Genomic DNA, 17,367 nt, shown 5'->3' with positions numbered 1-17,367 from the left:
TTTTTTCATCTGTGACATACTGTTTATTACTTTTCATTTTCCATTTCTATATTTACTCTCTGAAGTGGTTAAAGAGTTCAAGACAACGAATGCATGTTCAGAAAGAGAAACTTTTTTTTTATTGTCTTAGGAATCTTTTTTTTACTCCTAGAACTGGCATGATTTTGCTTAGACACAAAACAAAAAGAGGAGAAAGCTGAAAATGCTGGATGAAGTCTTTAGAAAATTCCTTTCTCCTTTCACTGTTATCGACTATTTATTCTTCCAAGACTGTGCACCGGGTATTTTAATTAGAGTATTGTAGCCTTTCTGAGAGGTAAGACATGGTGTGTGGGTTTTTCTAACTGTATAGAGTATTTGTTGTTTTTTTTTAATTGTGCAACTTATTGATTGAAGTAGGGAGAGAGGAAAAAGAGCAAACATTGATCCAATTTTAGGCAACTGGATCGTGTGCAGAAGTGTCATAAAACGTGATCCGCTTCTAGTAAATAAACACAGCAGAAGTACCAAGCAAAGTACCTGCTTTATTTCCCCAGCTGTTGGCGGCAGAGCAGCAGCCTCAGTTGTTGCTACAGGTGTAATTCCCACAGCAGCAGCATCTCCTGCGCAGCTTTTCCCTGCCAGCCACCCACCCACCACAATTTGTGCACCGAGGCAGCGATGCTTTCTCCGTTACTCCAGACCTGTTGCTCTTCTCGTGCTCCCTCTCCTCGTTTCCTGCAAGCAGAAGGGATCATTTTGCTTCTGAGATGATTGAGGCTTTGAGTGTGGGATTTAGGTCATTGATCTGACTGTTCAAGAGCCTTCACTTTATTTTTTCTTTTTTTTTTCCTTTGGGTTGTTATGGTTTGTGAGTTTTGCATTGAATTCTGCAGTGTTTTCACTGTGTCATTAGATTTGGGTAATCTATATCACAGGTCAGATATCTGGGCTGCTAGCAATTAACACGTTTTGGGAATGTATAATGCTTGTTCATAGGAGTGTCATATGTGTGTGTTTTACGGCGCTTGCAAACACTGAGCGTGCAGGTGTAAATATCAGGTTACTGTTTTTCCACACAGTAACAGTATGCAGCCTGGACCCACACCAAGTCCTGTAAAATAGGGCTTAAATGGTATGTATTTCTTCTGTTGTGTGTGTTTGTTTGTTTGTTTTAAGGAAATTTCTGAAATTTTGGGGACACCCAGTGCGTGATTGCACTGCTGTGCTTTCAGTGGCAGAGGTGCCTGCTGGAGTCACCGCTGCTCCTGGCATTGGGGCTTGCTGCTGCTGCGGCCCAAGCTCGCTGAGCAGCCAGGGCTGCAAAACGCACACAGAGCTGTGCAGGGGCAAACTCCAGCAGCAAAGTGGCAAACGTGCAGCCAGGGGTTGAAGATCTCCAGAAATGCCTTATGCTAACCTCTCTATGGAGAGTGATAGCCGTTAATAATTTGGGGGTGTCAAGGGTTTTCAAGCACCAGGGGCCACGGGATCAACCTGGCAGAGTCCAACACTTGTGATCACTCCCAAAGCTTCAGAGTCTGGGGAGTTGCATGGGGTAGTTTTTTGGTTGTTTGGTTGTTTGTTTTTACTGTTTTCACCTTTCTGTCTAGGAACATTTTCACATCTCTGTGGCTGTCCTGTAAAACAGCTATATTTATTGGTGCCTCCTTGAGGCACATAACTGACTTAGGCTGAGGGTTATAAAACCTACATTAAGAACACACATCATAGAGTGTCATAAAAACATCTGCGCCCAATTTTGTGCAGAGATCAGTGAGGCCAATAATTATTCATGGACTTCGGTGGTTTTTCATCAGGGTGTAAAGCAGGGCCCCTAATGTTTAATTCCCAGAAATGGGCAGACAGAAAAATGTGAAATGTCTCGGGGAATTTGCAAATGGCCTTCGTTGTGAAATAACACACACAGGTGCCACCGAGGATCTTGTGTCTTGCAACAGTATTTTGCTGCTTGTTAAAAGCAGGCAAAACAAAAGCCAGAGCAGCAGACAAAGCTGGCGCTTCTGACAGCCAGTCAGTCCAGATGAGCTTTAGTCAAAGAAATAGTTGGAAACAAAGTGGTAACTCGGAGCATACCAAATCCTTTGAAGAGGTCCTGACTGCAGCTGGGTGGAGTTCTGGAAACACCCTCGACTTCCGCTCAGAACCATGGCTGTTACTTTTCTCTGTAAAGAGGGAATTTTGTCTTGGGCTGGAGATACTCCACTAGCAGACATAGCTGAAAGACGTGGGTCAGCTCCTTGGCTATGCTGCAGGATTCCTGCATGACTTTTGGCCTGTCATTTAATGGCTCAGTGTCCCTGTAACTGAGGATGTGCACGTCTTTTCCATGTCATGTTCTCTGCTCTCATAAGCAAGAGGAGCAAGCTTTCTGATAGTCCTTTGAGCAGTGCTACCTAACGTAATCTTTGTTGTAATAAAAACCAACATTTTCTGAAGCCTGACCGTGTCTGTACACTTGCCAGCATCCTTGTCACTCATGCTGCAGCATGAGGACGAGCGTCTGTGAGGTCCTGTTGGTGGGCATGGTGCCACACGAACGGCAGGTACAATACCTCACCTGCCAGCCGGCCACGTTGCGGTGAGGCTGCCTGATGGCATCCAGAGGTGACTGCAGCCTGGTGGGGCTGTCAGCCTGTTTCTGAGCAAGGCTGGGGTTGTATAGAAGATATTGGAAGGAAAATCTGACCCTCCCTCAACAGAAGCACGATTTTCCACTTTACAGGTAGAATGGGGGGAGAGATTGGTAGCTTGGTTTTGGTTTGCCTTTTTTCCTTTAAACCCCAGAGACTTGAACACTGAGGTAGTGTGGGCTTCTGAACAGTGAGAAAACTGTCACAAAACTTGTTTTTGTACAGTTTAAAAGACCACTGGAGCTTTGCATATGGATCATAAAAAATAAAATGAAAACTTAGAAAGCTAAAGGACAATCTCAGGTAGTGGATGTTCCTGTGAAACCAGGCAGCTCTCAGGTTCTTTCCCAGCCACAAAGCTCCCCCAGATGAAGCCCAAGCCCTGTGGAAGCCTTCAAACTCCCAAGGAGAACTTGCCTGGCATGCCCGAGCTGTATGCCATATAGATCTTGAATGCCCTCAAAGAAGCACAGCAATCTGTGGGTAATGTTGTGCTTGGAAATCACTTCTGGAATTACTAACAGAAAGTTTAATTGCCACTTTAACTACTAGTGAAACAGTTTGTAGGGATAAATACTGCATTTGTTAGACCAATGTGTGTATCTTCTGGAAAGAAGCAGAGGAACTTCTGAGCTTACAGCCCCTTCTTGAAGTCTGAAATGCTGGCGGTGACCTGAGGAAAGGTTGGGGAAAAGATTTTCAGGGTTTTACAGTGATTACAGCAACGAAGTCATGTAGTTTGTTGATGTCACTTTACTGTCATACATAAGGACAAAATACAATTGTAGCATTCTGTGTTTTCCATAGCTTTTCACAGCTAGCAATTAGGTGCTGCCATTTTCCTCCCATTAAACTCGATGGTGAATGTAAAAACGTACTTAAAGAATTTGAAATCAGAGTGTACATGTTACCATTTAAAATGCACAAAGTTGGTACCTTTGATAGCAGTGAAAATCCCAGGTGACACCTATGCCTTTTTAATCTAATTAATCTGATTTGGTTGATCAGAGAGGCGAGCTTAGCCTCAGCAGCTGCATGTTTCTGACTTGGTTCCTGTAACGCGGGCGTCAAGGAGTCCCAAAGCCTCCGGCTGCACCCCTGGCGGTTGGTCACCGTTTGCTCTGGTTGGTTCGGGGATCGCAGGGAGAAGATGCTTTAAATGGGTTTCATGTGGGGTATCAAAGGGAATGTGGTCTGTGTCAGAGTGTCGGCTGTTTGAGGTGATCTGATTCATCTTGCTTTATAAACCTAACTGCCTGCTGAGATGGCAGCGTCAAAAAAAAGTGGCCAATTCAGATTGGTTAAATATTCCCTTTCATTACTTCAAGGTGTCCTTAGTTGTCTGAAAACCAAAAAGATCCAACAGTCCGCGAGGATATCCTGACATTTCAGCTCCTGGATCTTATCTCGTGCCATTTTGTGACAGTGAAGCAACGTGTTCTGGGATTTCGTGTGCCAAGGGGCTGGCAGCGAGGGCCGGCCGAGTGCTCCTGGGCCACTTGCAGCCTACTCCGCAGCCATGACAGGGGTGTTGCTGGTGGGGTTGGGCAGGGACGGGGCCGCTGTTTGCCCACCCGCTACCACCAGGAGACCATACCGAGGTGGATTGCCGTGCACGCACTGTTACGGTCCTCCTGTGTGAACTCAATGCCGCTTGAGTCTACAGCAGGACTTGAGAGTATTCAGGCCACAGTGCTGTAAGACGTGGGTTAGGATTTTCAAATCTCCTTACGACAGTTAGACATCGTTTGGGTATACAGCCTGGTGAGAGGTTTGGGGATCAATACCTCAGGATAACGATGATGATTATTTAGAAGGGCAGGGGCACTACAAAGTGCTCATTCTCCTGCTGATTTTTTTCTGGGTTTGGGGTACACATGAGGCTTGCAGTGAGCTCCACTTCACATGTTAAAACATAAAAAATATTGTATCCCTGGAAATTCTTCTCTGGGAGTGTCATCTGCAATGCCGTGTACCTGTGTTTGCGGTCAGGAGTGGACTGAATTATAAACCGAAGGCATCTGCTCACTGACAAGTGTTGGGTATCCCAGAGTGTCTCTCGAGCTGGATACCTTTTTCTTGGTAAGCAAAAAACTTAATTCAGACAAGCAAATGGTTCAACTGAGGTGAATTCCTCTCACTGATACTGAATTAATTGAGATCCTTACAAAGGGCAGTGAGCCCTAATAACAGTGCGTGCTGTTCTGGGCAGAGCCACCTCGCGGCTTACCTCACACTCAAGCTGCCGTTGGCACCTCTTGGGGCCAAGCGATGGCACAGGGCTGTGGTGAGCCCCTGAACTCGTGTCATGCTGCTTCTCTGCTCACATGGGGTCTTGTCAGCGCCTCTGATAAGCCTCTGATCAAAGTTGCTATTGAAGTTTCCCAGCATGAATTGAAACCCTGTTTTATGAATTTAAATTTCTCTTTCTGGCCTACTATCAACTTCCCTTTCTCACAGGGCTGCACTATTTACTTCTGCAGAAGATTCGCTGCAAAATTTTCATTGGATGGCATTTTATTCTATGTTTACAGCAGCTTGGGTGAAAACATTTTCCACAAAAAGGCTGAATACTGGCTGCAGAGGAGAAGAGCCCAGCTGACGGGCAGTCTGCTGTTGATTCAAAAGTAGAATAAGAGCAGGATCTGTGTAAAGGAACGAGGGCAGCAGAACAAGCGAAACCAAAGTTTTCAGTGGTCTTGGTGTCTGGGGGTTTTGAATGTTTTTAATCCCTAATCACCTTCTTCCCTCTGCAGTAGAGCTGCACTTGGTATGAGGTGCGGGAGCAGAACCACCCCGGCAGGCCGCTGCCAGCAGGACAGGCAGCGGCCATGTTCTGCCCTCATCTCCCCCTGCGGGGCTGTAATTTTGATTGTTCTCTGCTCAGCTACCAGGTCTATGAAACTTGTAGGCGCAGACTTTTTCAATTTTCACTCCCCTTGCCTCTTTTCAGATGTGGTGGAAATTGGCCAGCGGTTAGTGAGGGGTAAGACACAGCCCGCAGGGTCTCCTTGGGTTAACACCCGAGAACACTCTCACCAGCCAGGCTTCCTGTTTGAATGCACAGCCCGGAGTTTGAACGACCCTTCATCTAAAAATTAACTGTCCTTTTACAGGCAGGTTGTATGTGCTTTTACATCACTGCTGCTGTTCAACAGCTACACCTTTGCTTGCAGGGCTGTTGATGATGAGCGATGAAATACTTTCACTCTTCTCTTCAGCTGTGCTGGTTTGGGAAAATTAGGAGCAGCAAAACAAGCCAACAAGTGAACAAAAACTTCAGTGGTGTGGTACATTGCTTAGTATTAGAGATGTGCAAAAGAGGAATAACCAGGGGGAATGAACTGGAACTGAATGACTGAGGAACTGGTGTCTCATAAAGACTTAGTGTAAAGATGTTCCTGTCCTATAAAGCCTCTAGAACCAATACAAGAAGTGAAGTGGATGATGGCTTTGGGAGAGAGGATTTCGGTTTTATTGGAAAGAAGATGAAAGTATCCTGGGCCCCTTAAATTAGTGTTACCTGTTTGGCTTTAGAGTCAGGGATTTGACCTTTCAGGTATTTTTGAAGTGAAGTCAGAAATCACATTTAAGATCATCCAGACCCTGCTCCTTGCCAGTACAAGATTTGTTCTTTTCAGTCTATATTTATTTCCTCCAGTCATACAGTGATCACTTTTTCTTTTTTTGATGAATTCCTTCAGTAAATGTTCATATTCTAAACCAGCCTCCTCAATTTCTCTTTTTAATTTGCTCTAATCCTAAATCCTTACCTGCAGTTCAGGATAAGAAATGTGAGTAATGGAAAAGAAAAAGACATTTTTGCAAAATGAGGGACCGTGTTGGTCTGATGCAATTTTGTTTAAAATTCAGTGTGTTACGTTGTGTTTCTGTCATGGCTTCGTTTCCTCTCTTGTCTCTCTTCTTGGGAGAAGAGAAGCAGGAAAGAATTCCTTCAAAGCCAGCTTTCCTTTGGCAAGCTGCCCGAACCAGCGCTCAGCCGCCTGGAGGCCGAGCCCTGTGGGCACCCAGGCACTGACTTCCACCCGGGAGCTCCTGCCGTATCTGTCCGGCTGCAGATGTGAGGAAGGAAAAGCAGGTACCGAAGGCAAATCAAGCGAAAGTCAAAAGAAATGCAGTCTCTTTGGTGTCACTCCGTGTATCCGAGCAGTGGAGAAGATGAAAGGCTCTGTGTATGCTTCAGTAGCCTTCTCTTTTCTTGTTCCAGGTATCAGTTTGCCCCCCAAGGAGCAGAGGCACGGGGAAGCTGTGACTAGTTACTCTTGTTTGTTTATGTTCATTTTGAAGAGATGTGAGCGGAGCTGTGTGCTGCTTACAGCAAAGGAAAGAGGTCTCGGGGGAACAATTAATTTTGCTTGGCTATTTCTGAGCCAGGTGAAACCATAACATGAACCTGTGTCCTCCCCATTATCTAAAAGGGAGGTATTTATTTATTTTACATTTTAATGCACCGCTGACAATTTATGGTGTAAGCCTCAATGAATTTTTAATAGAGAATTGATAGAAGGAAGGTGTATAACATGGGAGATTAATAGAAAAGGTTATCGGATGTGAAAAAGAAAAGGAAGAAAATGACAGAGAGCTGATATTTTAATTAACTGCTCCCTGCCTGTGTTGTGATCCCAGAGACATGAGGACTGAGTGCCAGAAGGTGAATCTGGTTGAAAATAAAGTGATTCCAGTTCTGCATTAGAGGTGAGAAATGAGACAGGACTTCAGTATTATCATACTTTTAATAATCTGGGATGCTGTTTGCAACGCAAAGCAGAGTTTATTTTAATTAAGACAGTCTGGGGGGCCATGACCTGATGCATTGGAGAGTAGTAATGACAGTAACAAAATATATTGTTTAAAATATAAAAGCAGTAAAATAAGAAACGATAGACATAAATATAATGATCGCAGAAAGGCTTGAGGGCTTCCCCCCACCCCTTAATCATGCTCTTTTGGGAGATCAGACAGTTTAGGTTCAAACAAAGGACCAAATGTGCTTTTATCCTGCTGATGGATCTGGCACGGGCCTGTCCCACCTTCGGTGGGCATGTGGACAGGGCTGACCCCTCTCTCTGTGGTTGGGCCGCTGCAGATGGGGCTATACACAGCATTTTGCAAAGGGGAGCTGCACTCAGGGAGCACGTTCACACCCTCGGAAAGACGCCCTGGGACTGTCAGTAATGCGTTTCTCCCCCTTTTGTGAATCCTGGCAATCTATTAATTGCGCTGCCCAAGAGCAGCGTCAGGGGAACAAAGCAATCAGTGCCACCATCTGGTGCGAGCAGGTTGGCCGTGTTGAAGGGGATGCATGCCTGTTACGCTCCTTTCTGTTGCTGACCCTCGCTCACGCTTGCGTCCACATGTCCTGGAATAACAGGTCAGAGCGTTAGGCTGGTGGGGAAAGGGTGGTTTAGTCAGAGGTGGAAAACTAGTTGTGTCGCTGTCTGGTCCTCTTGGGAATGAGTCAGTGGAACAGAGATTTCTAATGAAAAGCAAGACTTGATGGTAATGAGAGACCTAGTATAAAACTAAATATGCTTTAAAATGAAGTTTCTTATATATCTAGTGTTATGCTAGTCTCTGATTCCTGGGTAAAGACACTCTTGCTTCATTTGTAGGCGCCACAGCCTTCCCCTAACAGCAGCTGCTGGCACTTCACCTGGTCAGCTTCACGGCAGGCACGGGTGCGCTGACTTTTCTTATACATGCATATCCCCTCAGTATCTGCTCTGAGCTTCTGACCATTACGTGTGTCAGATTAATTGAATTAAACTCTCATTAAATACATCAGAAGTGACCCTTGATAGCCAATGGTACAAGTTCAGGTTTTCTATCTGGAGGTGTTCAGGAGGTCTGTTCCCTCTGATAACGGGTGTGCAATGTCTCAGGAAGATCAAACTGGTTTCTTACTATGACTGATCTCTTGTAAAACACTTGACCTCTACGTTTTTTTCTCAGTATTAGTTCACAATATCTGGTTCTGAAAGACTGAAGGGCAGATCGTCCATTTTATTCAGACTCTGGCTCATTTAGCAGCGGAAGGGGAGTAAATGTGTGTTCTCTTTATGAAGTGCATCCTGAGAGATTGTACAGCTGCTTCATGATGTTCTGCAGTGTTTTCCTGCTGGATGCTTGTTCAGGAAAGCTGCATGTTTCGTGTATTAGAAAATGAATGCTTGGCTTCAGCCGTGTAAACCTCTCCAGCACCTCACACAGCAATGCCCCTCGTTTCCTCCATAGGCACGTGACCTGTATTTAATGCAGCTCCCTCCCTGACAACAGCTGAAAAAATAAAATAAAATCAAAAAATCAAACCCTGGAGGGTTATTTGTAGTGTTTAATGCTTTGAAAATGTTTGCTGGAAGAAATACTGACGAAGCTATGATGCATACACATGACTTCTATAGAAATAGGTATCCAGCTCAAACCTCACCGTGAGGACAGTCAAGTGGTGGAGCAGATTGCCCAGGGAGGTTGTGCTACCTCCATCCTGGGAGGTTTTTAAGACCAGGGTGAGTGAAGCCCTGAGTAACCTGGTCTCACCTTAGGCTGGCCCTGTCTTGAGCAGGAGGTTGGACTAGATGACCTCCTGGGGTCCTTTACTACCTGTGATCCTATTAGGCTGTGAGCAGCTTTGCAGAGGGAAGAAACAAATCTTCTCCCTGCCACCACTTCCTATATAAATTGACAGGTCGATTGATGGGCTGTTTGGTCCAGTTCCTCATAGAAAAGCAATTAAAGTCACCATTGCAAAAGGCAGTGAGTGACTGGTGACCGCATGGGCACTGAGGCCAAGAACCAAACTGGCCAGATATCTGCAGGCTGCTTGCTTTCTGCTGCAGTGAAAAGATGTTCATGTGTCTTACAGGGCACGGTGCGCTGTGCCACCGGCACAGAGGAACAGACCTGTTAATTGCTTGAGCTCATGCCTTGCATCTTTTTAACACCCTAAATTAATGCAAGCAAAGCAAAGAGCATCGAGTGGTTGACATTTAATGAAATGGTTTTTTATTGTTTGAAGGAGTGCTTTATGATCATCTGCTATGGTGACAGATATACTGAAAAAAGCCATGAATAGGCTGCATAGATGAAAACATTGTTACTTAGATTGTAGTACTCCGAAGGCAAGACTTGTTTGTCTTAGCTGTCTGTAAATAATGTAGCACACTTTCAGTTCCATATAGGCAGCAGCATTTTGTAGTAAAAACCCTAGATATTTATCTTGATAAAAAGCATCCCTGGTTTTTGACTGCTTGGAAGAAGACAGAAAAGAGTTGGATCTGTTTTAAGTAAAGGATAGATAAGAGTTTTAGAGAGGATTAACACTCACCTTTGATACCTGTCTGACTCCATCATGGAGGGGCAATGATGAATGTGAAATGAATCCTTGATACAGGGAATTCGCTATTGTTCTTGGTGGGATTGGTTGCAACAAAGGTGTTCTACTCTGCTTATATTCACATCCTTTTTTTTTTTTCTTGCAGCAAAGAAAACTTGTGCTGAGTCAGATTTCACTTGTGACAACGGCCACTGCATCCCAGCCAGGTGGAAATGTGACGGGGAAGAAGAATGTCCTGATGGGTCAGATGAGTCAGAAGCAGCATGCAGTGAGTAGCACAAAAAATGTGTTTCTCTGACACATTGTTTTACCAAAGCATAGAGTGTTATGAAATCGAAGGTATTATTCCTAACACTTGCAGGATGATGTTAAAACTTTTGCTTCTCTTATAACAGAAATAAAAGAGACAAAAGGTTTGGGTCATTCGAATTAGATGGCTTCTAAATGCTCAAATGTACCAGTTTTCCAGACAATGATACACGTAGAACTTTACAGTGTGTATTTCTTTTTGTAATAGAATTGAAAACATTTCTATCTCTATTACAGTTTGTCTGGTTGTAGGGCTCATGATCAGCAGTGGTGCGTGAAGATTCATGATGAATCTGCTCACTAAAGAGAACACTTCTAAGAGCTAAGAGCACCAAGGTGGATCAGAAGCTATTATTTAGTCCTATACCCACAAGGTGTACCATTCCTCCCTGGAGTATGCACTTAATAGTCCGTAAGGCTGCATATGAGTCATATAAGGTCAGAATCAAACACCATGAAATCTGTGCACCTGGGATCAGGCCTTTTGGAAACCCAGATTTGCAGCATTTTGCATGGTGGCATCTTGGGATTCATCACTGCAGACAGCACTTCTGTCTTTACAGAGAAACTTTGCAATCTTGGAGCTTTGTGGGTGGGTTTGTTGGTTTTTTTGTTTGGTTGTTTTTTTGCCTTGGAGAACAAATGAAGAAAAAAGTAACAGATTAAAGATGAACAATGTAAAATAACTAAAGCTGAGGGTAAATATAACAGAAGTTTGGTGCAGGTAACACCTTTTTAAAATATCTTGGTTCAGTAAGTAAAAGGACATGCTTGATTTTTATGTAGATCATTTAATCTTGTTCTTTTCACTCTCTGAGGAGGCCCATCCACTCTCTGTTTTCTGGAACTGTGGAGGGTCGTCTGGTGCTGAGTTGAAGGGAATCCCAGGAATATTTTAATGAAAACGTTAGCTATTATGTAAACTTTTATTTGTGTGCTTGCTTACATCTGCAGATTTTTTCTTGGGCAGACCAGGAAATTTAAACAAGCCATTCTATTGAATTTCCAGTCATGTACTTCACAAATATATTCCCACGAGTCAGAAGCAGTGCTGGGGGAAGTGTTTTATTGGGCTTCACCAGAATGTGGCACATAGAGGGCTTCACAAATAACTATGCTTTTTTTTTTCTTGTGATCCTAGTACTAGTTCTCCCTAATTAAGAAAGATAAACGAGCTTCTCTTTTGCATAAAATGAATGGAATCATTTTTGCAGCCATATACAGGCTACAGAAAAAATTACCTCAGTAACTGCATTAACATATTTATGTACTGTAACTGGTGGTCTTTCACCCCGCATCATCCTTAGTCAAGAGCTGCCTTATTAATGCTGTTTCCACTACCTGATTGCGTGGAGAGGGGCTGCATAACTAAGCAGCTCCGTTCCCTGTAGTCAATGTCTGTAAATCTCTTGTCAGAGGCCATAGCATGGATGGGGTGTGGACCATGCAGTGTTAAGTTCCCCGATGATTTTTCTTGATCATCTTTCATTCCTTTTTGTAGTCATTTCACCTTCCAATTTCCCCCCACTTATGTTCTTTCTCTGGGGAAATCATCTTTAAAACTTAAGTATTGTAAAGGGTACTTGACCTGAGCATTTGATTGGTACAGTATGGGACTGCCCTCCTGAGAGGAAAATCATTTGTTCAGTTTTGTGTGATTTTCTGCTTGAAACCTACTAAGAGACTGAAGTCTGCATTTCTGCAGTGGTTCTTCTCTTCAAATAGTATCAGGAGAATGATGGCCCTTGAAATGTCTTCCTGCTGCTAATGGGAGTAGGCCAGTGTCACCTTGATGCAGGGAGAAATCTGGTCCCATGTCGCAGAGTGCTGCAGCAGGTCGATCAAGAATTTGTTGTGAAAGTGACAGTACCTGAATGGGCCACTTCTTGATTTGGTTTGGTTGGTTTGGTGGTGGTTTGTTTTGTTTTTATATAAGAGTTTTCAAAGCAGGTCAAAGACTATGACATGTAATTATGACCTATAGCTATGGCATTTTTCTTCATAGAAGATAACGTCTATCTACGAGTCAGGAAGGGTCTCTGGGCTTTTAGGTAAAATTGGCATGAGTGAGAGCTTTTCTCTGTTGAAACCAGAGCCTTCTGAAGCTCTGGCCCTCTCTGTTACCGATGAAGTAGTCACTTAGGACTTGGCTGTTGCATGTTTTTCCCATCTGGAACAAGATGGTCCTGACCCACAGTCCCAGTTTTCAACAACGGAAGATAAAGCTGACTCTTTTATCACTGAGCAGGGCCTCCAGCACACGTTGAACTGGTCTGATTTTACTCAGTAATGTTCTCCCATTGTGCCAGCCAGTTCTCTGCACTGTTAGAGTGCCCGGCTAAGGGTAGTTTGAATTATACTTTCCTTCTTCCTTTCATTTGTGTATAGCTGTCTTAAGCAGATTTGCCATGCTTTGTCTCAGCATAAGATATTTAATTTTTGTTATGAATTTGTGTGATGGATGCAAGATCTCAGTCTCAAAGTTCATAGGATACTTAGTACAAACCTACATCTGACTTGTGGCTGGCTCACAAGAGAAGCCAACGTTTCTTTCTGTACCAGTTAAAAGCTTGCTTTCTAATCTTAAAAGTATCTGCAACTGGAGTTTTGGAACTTCACTTGTTTTATAGGATTATTCAGATCTGAGGTTCACACTTAATCAGTTGAAGATCAAGTACTTTTAATCTTATGGCTGTTGATAGCAATAGGCTTTAATTTGCATGGTAAGGACGTTCTTCCCAGATGTTTTATATCCTTGTCAGAGTACGTGTCATCTCAAAGGCTGATCCGATCTGCTCTGTAAGGAACCAGAATCAACCTGATAATGCATAAGCCCTGTGCTGGTTGTGAGGTTAATTCACATATGTTTGCAGATCTTCCTACTGCCACTGGTCAAGACAGCAGTGAGTGTAAACTTGGACTGTTAAGCAAAAACTGGAGCATTATGCTTTGCTTTTAACATGTACCTTCAAAGTAAAAGCCCTGGCTTTTTGTAAGTGTAAATGCCCTATCAGGGCAAGGAAGAAGCTGTAATGGCAGGCAGAAAATCTGGTGAGAGGCAGCATGTATACTGGGCAGTCTGAAAGACTTTATATAGATGGTCCTTCCCTCCAATCCTATCTTTTTTTTCCTCCCTGATGAAAGCAAGGCTGAACTTTCTCCCTCTGGTTGAGAAATGACTGTAGGCCCCTACGACGGTCTCATTTTCCTGTTCAGAAATGCAGCACAGCCCTTTGGAGGAGTCTGCGCTGTGGAGTTTCCCTAGGGAAGGGGCAGGTTGGGAAATGGAGATTTCTTTCCTCTGGCAAGATCAAACCGCTTTATAAAATCGATTGCTTTCGGACAGGCCACGTAATTGCCAGCATCTCTGCCAGTTTCCAGGTTTATTCCTCGATTAATGCAGCACTGGGACATTGTCCATAGCCCATTTGAGCTGGGGAGGTTAAGAGCATTGAAAATGCTGACTGATCAAAACAATGCAGTTCCTCTCAGCACCTAGCCACATCCTAAATGGCTTTTTATTTTCTGGATGCTTTTGTAGTGCCTTCTTTTTTAATACCCTTTGTGTGCTCTCTGTTTGTTACAGATACTTAGTTAAAGATAAAAGTTTGTGGTGTTTTGTATTTTTTTTTTAGCTATACCACCTCTGCCCCCCAAGAAACAAACAAGCAAAACTACTTAGTTTGCTACTGGCTTTTTCTGTTTCCCAGATTGCTGTAGTTGCTTGGCTTTGTAGCTAGCAATATCCTCTCTGGGAATGTTACCCATGCCCAGGTTTTCAGGACAGCATGACCTGTCTCATGTCCGTAGATAAAATGGCATCACAGCTTGCTTGGCTTCTGTTCAACCTATAATGTCCAGGGTCTTTTCTGCTATCCATACAATTTTATTTTATTATTTTTTTAACAGCATTTTCTTCAAGCCACTGAATGTGGCTGACAGCAGTAGCTATAAGGATATCCCATTGGATTTCTCAACTGATGGGATCTATAGGGCTTCTCCTTGTTGTGGCTTTTGGTGCAAGATGAAGATTGATCAATTTCTAGCATGGGTTGATTTTGGAGAAGGTGGTTATTTGGGGTTTTGGTTTGAAATGGGTTAATACAAAAAGAAAAAGCTGTTTACATTTCTTTATCTTTTCTGTGAGCTAGATCCTTACCCTAAACATGGTCTTACCATCCATAGGTTTGTCCAAGTGAATTATTCATGTAACAGCAAGTATCACCACTAAACCTCAGTGTTCTGCCATCTGTCAGTTTTCAGTGCTATTATCTGACTGCAGGATTTATTTTGTTTCATTTAATTTATATTAAGGCTTCAAAAAATAGTGTCCCTTTTCTGTGAGCTGATCTATTAATGTACATATTGTGGGCTGGATCTCTTTCTGAAGTCATCATTAGAACATAATGATGGGAGAAATTGGGAAAAAAATTGGATTATTATTTTGGTTTAGTTTGTTTTTGTATGGAGACAGAATGAGCCCCTAAATCAGGGGAAGCAAAACCATGAGAACTCAGCGATTAGTGCTATCCGCAGAGGGCAGAAGGGACAAAATTCACAATTTAAGAGGTTGCATCGAATGAGGCTGGGGGAGGGAGGAGGAGGAGGAATTTAATATTAAAGAGAGGAAAGTTATTTTGGGAGACATAAGAAGTGAAAAGAAATGGGTTGCTGGGTGAGATGTAGAACAAAGAAATGCCATTTAGCTGTGCAGTGCCACAGCTCCTGGTGGGGAACGGGAAGGGTTAGTACATTGGCATGTCACCTTCCAGCCAGGTCTTCCTTGACGAAGCCTTGTTAGATTCAGCGACTGTCTAACTTTCAGGAGGCCTCAGTTCAGGAAAGGTTGGCTGCATGTGTGTAAAGCAAATGAACCACTTTGGCCTTGCAGGATACGTACCAAGAAAACAGCCAGGGGAGATGCAGGCGTATCCTCTGTTTAACATAAGCCATTGCTGCTTCTCCCTGCCTACAGGAAGGAAAACCTACAGTAGGTGCAACACTGCCATCATTGGAAGGTGTGCTGAAGTGATAATGGATTTCATCTCTGCTGTGCCAGCTTGTTAGTATGCAAGGAGCTCCCTGCAAAGCATTAAAAAGGATAGCGGAGTATCTGGAAGTAGTAGGAGTGGAGTTAGTGCCTCTCAGCCAGGCGCCTGGGACTCCCACGTACCTCCCCAGCAGCTGTTTTGAGATACACAAAACGTTTTGACCTCAGAGCAGGCTTGAACGCCTGAGGATCTTCTAATTGTTTGCTGCGAGGTTATGCAGCAGCGTACCTCTGCCAGCTGCGAGGAGATCTCTGGTGGGCTACGCATACTGTCCCGCTGGACAGCCTGCCAAGCTGGAGCCCCGGGTGTATTTTTTCATTAATCTCACTAGAAGCAACCCAGTGGGACTCAGTGACCACCCTAGAGCAGCAGTGCAGCCCCTGCTGTGCTGCACAGGCTTTGCTTATGCATAGGAAAGGATTCCTCGCTATTTCCCTATCCAGTTTTGTGAAGCTGAGGCAGGAGGAAGGGAAGTCATTCTTCTTGCCAAGCTAAGAGACCTCTATCGAAATGGATGTTATCCACCTAATACTGTTCCAACCCAGGTATTGAATCATTCTCCTTTCTTACAGGAAAAAAAAAATAGATTTGCCTCTGAAGTTGATTATTTAACTTAAAAAAAAAATCTCTAGAGGAAAAACAAAAACAAATGCTAACAAACAGTAACAGCACTGAGGGGAACACAAATTAAAGGGAAAGAGCAAGTGAAAATCTGAGCTGGCAAACTCTTGCCTTAGGACATTGTATATATAATGAGATCGAGGAATGCAGGCAGCATAAACTCACCACTTCTTATTTCTTTATCAGATATGTGACATTCTCCTAGCTAGGAGCAGAAATTATTTTACAGAATGGTACAGGAGGATGTGATGAGGGAGAAAAAGAAAAGGGGAGACCTGAATTCAGATTGCATGTAATAAGGAATGGTTTAGTAGGTCAGGTTTAATAAGCAGCAGTCTTAGAAATAGATTTTTAATGGAAATGGAATATAAAATCAAACCGTGAATGTTGGTTTGAAATACAGTACCAGTTCGTGCAGCCCTTCTTGTTTTGAAGTACGTGTCACGAGTCATGCTGGGAGATGTATCCAAACTTGACAGTTTTATTTTTAATGGGTGTTTTCCAGGATCCTAAGCACTTTGTGTGCTGCTGCTGTGTATGCTGATCTCTTGTAATGGTGATCAGCATGTAGTGGTCCTCATTTTCTATTAAGTTGCATGAAAGCAAAATTCTGCATTTGCTATCGCAGACAATATTGCTCACCTCAAAATGCACACTCCTCTCTCCTAACTCCCCATTTACTCCAAAATTATGGCCATATTGTTCATCTTTGACCTAGATCTCCTGAATGTCTGGCTGAGTTCAGTTGCATTACCGTGCATTTCTGGAAAGTGACTTAATCAACTCTTCCATGCCCTTTGAGTATTTATTTATCTGAAGAAGGATGGATTGTCTCGCTCAGGCCATCACAAACACTGGGTCAACAACTTCAAACAGAGAAATGAAAAAATAATTAAAAAAAAAAAAACACACAAACAAACTAGGTCAAATCATCCAGGCGCAGCCAGATACCAAGTTTTCGGACCTGGGGCAGAAATAGGAAGGGTTTTTTTTTTTTCCAACATGAAGAGCAGATCTTTGTACACATTGTGATATGATGGTGGGGAATTGCAAATGCAGTGGAATGCATAAATTAAAGATTATTCTGTTGGATGAACTTGGTACAGATCATTCAGGAGATTAAAGTAATGTTAATGTCAAGTGTACAGGTGTTCATTTTTACAGTACCCCAGCTACGCTAACTGGCTATTGCCAGCATAAAATAAAGCAGCTTAGATGGTCTGGTCTCTGTTCCCCTGCGATGTGGTGGGCCCATGGGAGCACTGCTGAACTACAGCAGCTGAGGACCACGTCCCAGGTTTCAGCCACCTCTGTAAAACAAATACAGCATAAGGTACAGGATATGGGAACACTTCTAGAGCTACAGGATCCTCCTGGTGATGAGGTAGTGTGGTTTTCC

The 17,367-nt window shown here is 43.4% G+C and overlaps 1 protein-coding gene across 6 annotated transcripts in view; it reads left to right on the top strand.

Annotated features, from left to right (window-relative positions):
- The window catches only part of LRP8 (LDL receptor related protein 8), a 171,286-nt gene that overhangs the window by 93,950 nt on the left and 59,969 nt on the right, over positions 1-17,367 (top strand). For all 6 annotated transcript variants that reach the window (XM_048061916.2, XM_048061915.2, XM_048061917.2 and 3 more), the window contains one exon: positions 10,133-10,255. In XM_048061916.2, coding sequence (XP_047917873.2) covers positions 10,133-10,255 — 123 coding nt within the window. The remainder of the gene's footprint in view (positions 1-10,132; positions 10,256-17,367) is intronic.

The sequence above is a fragment of the Anser cygnoides genome, chromosome 8 (assembly GCF_040182565.1).
Source record: "Anser cygnoides isolate HZ-2024a breed goose chromosome 8, Taihu_goose_T2T_genome, whole genome shotgun sequence".
NCBI classification, from domain to species: Eukaryota; Metazoa; Chordata; class Aves; order Anseriformes; family Anatidae; genus Anser; species Anser cygnoides.
Note: the sequence above shows the minus strand (reverse complement) of the source record. Positions and strands in the feature narration are given on the sequence as shown.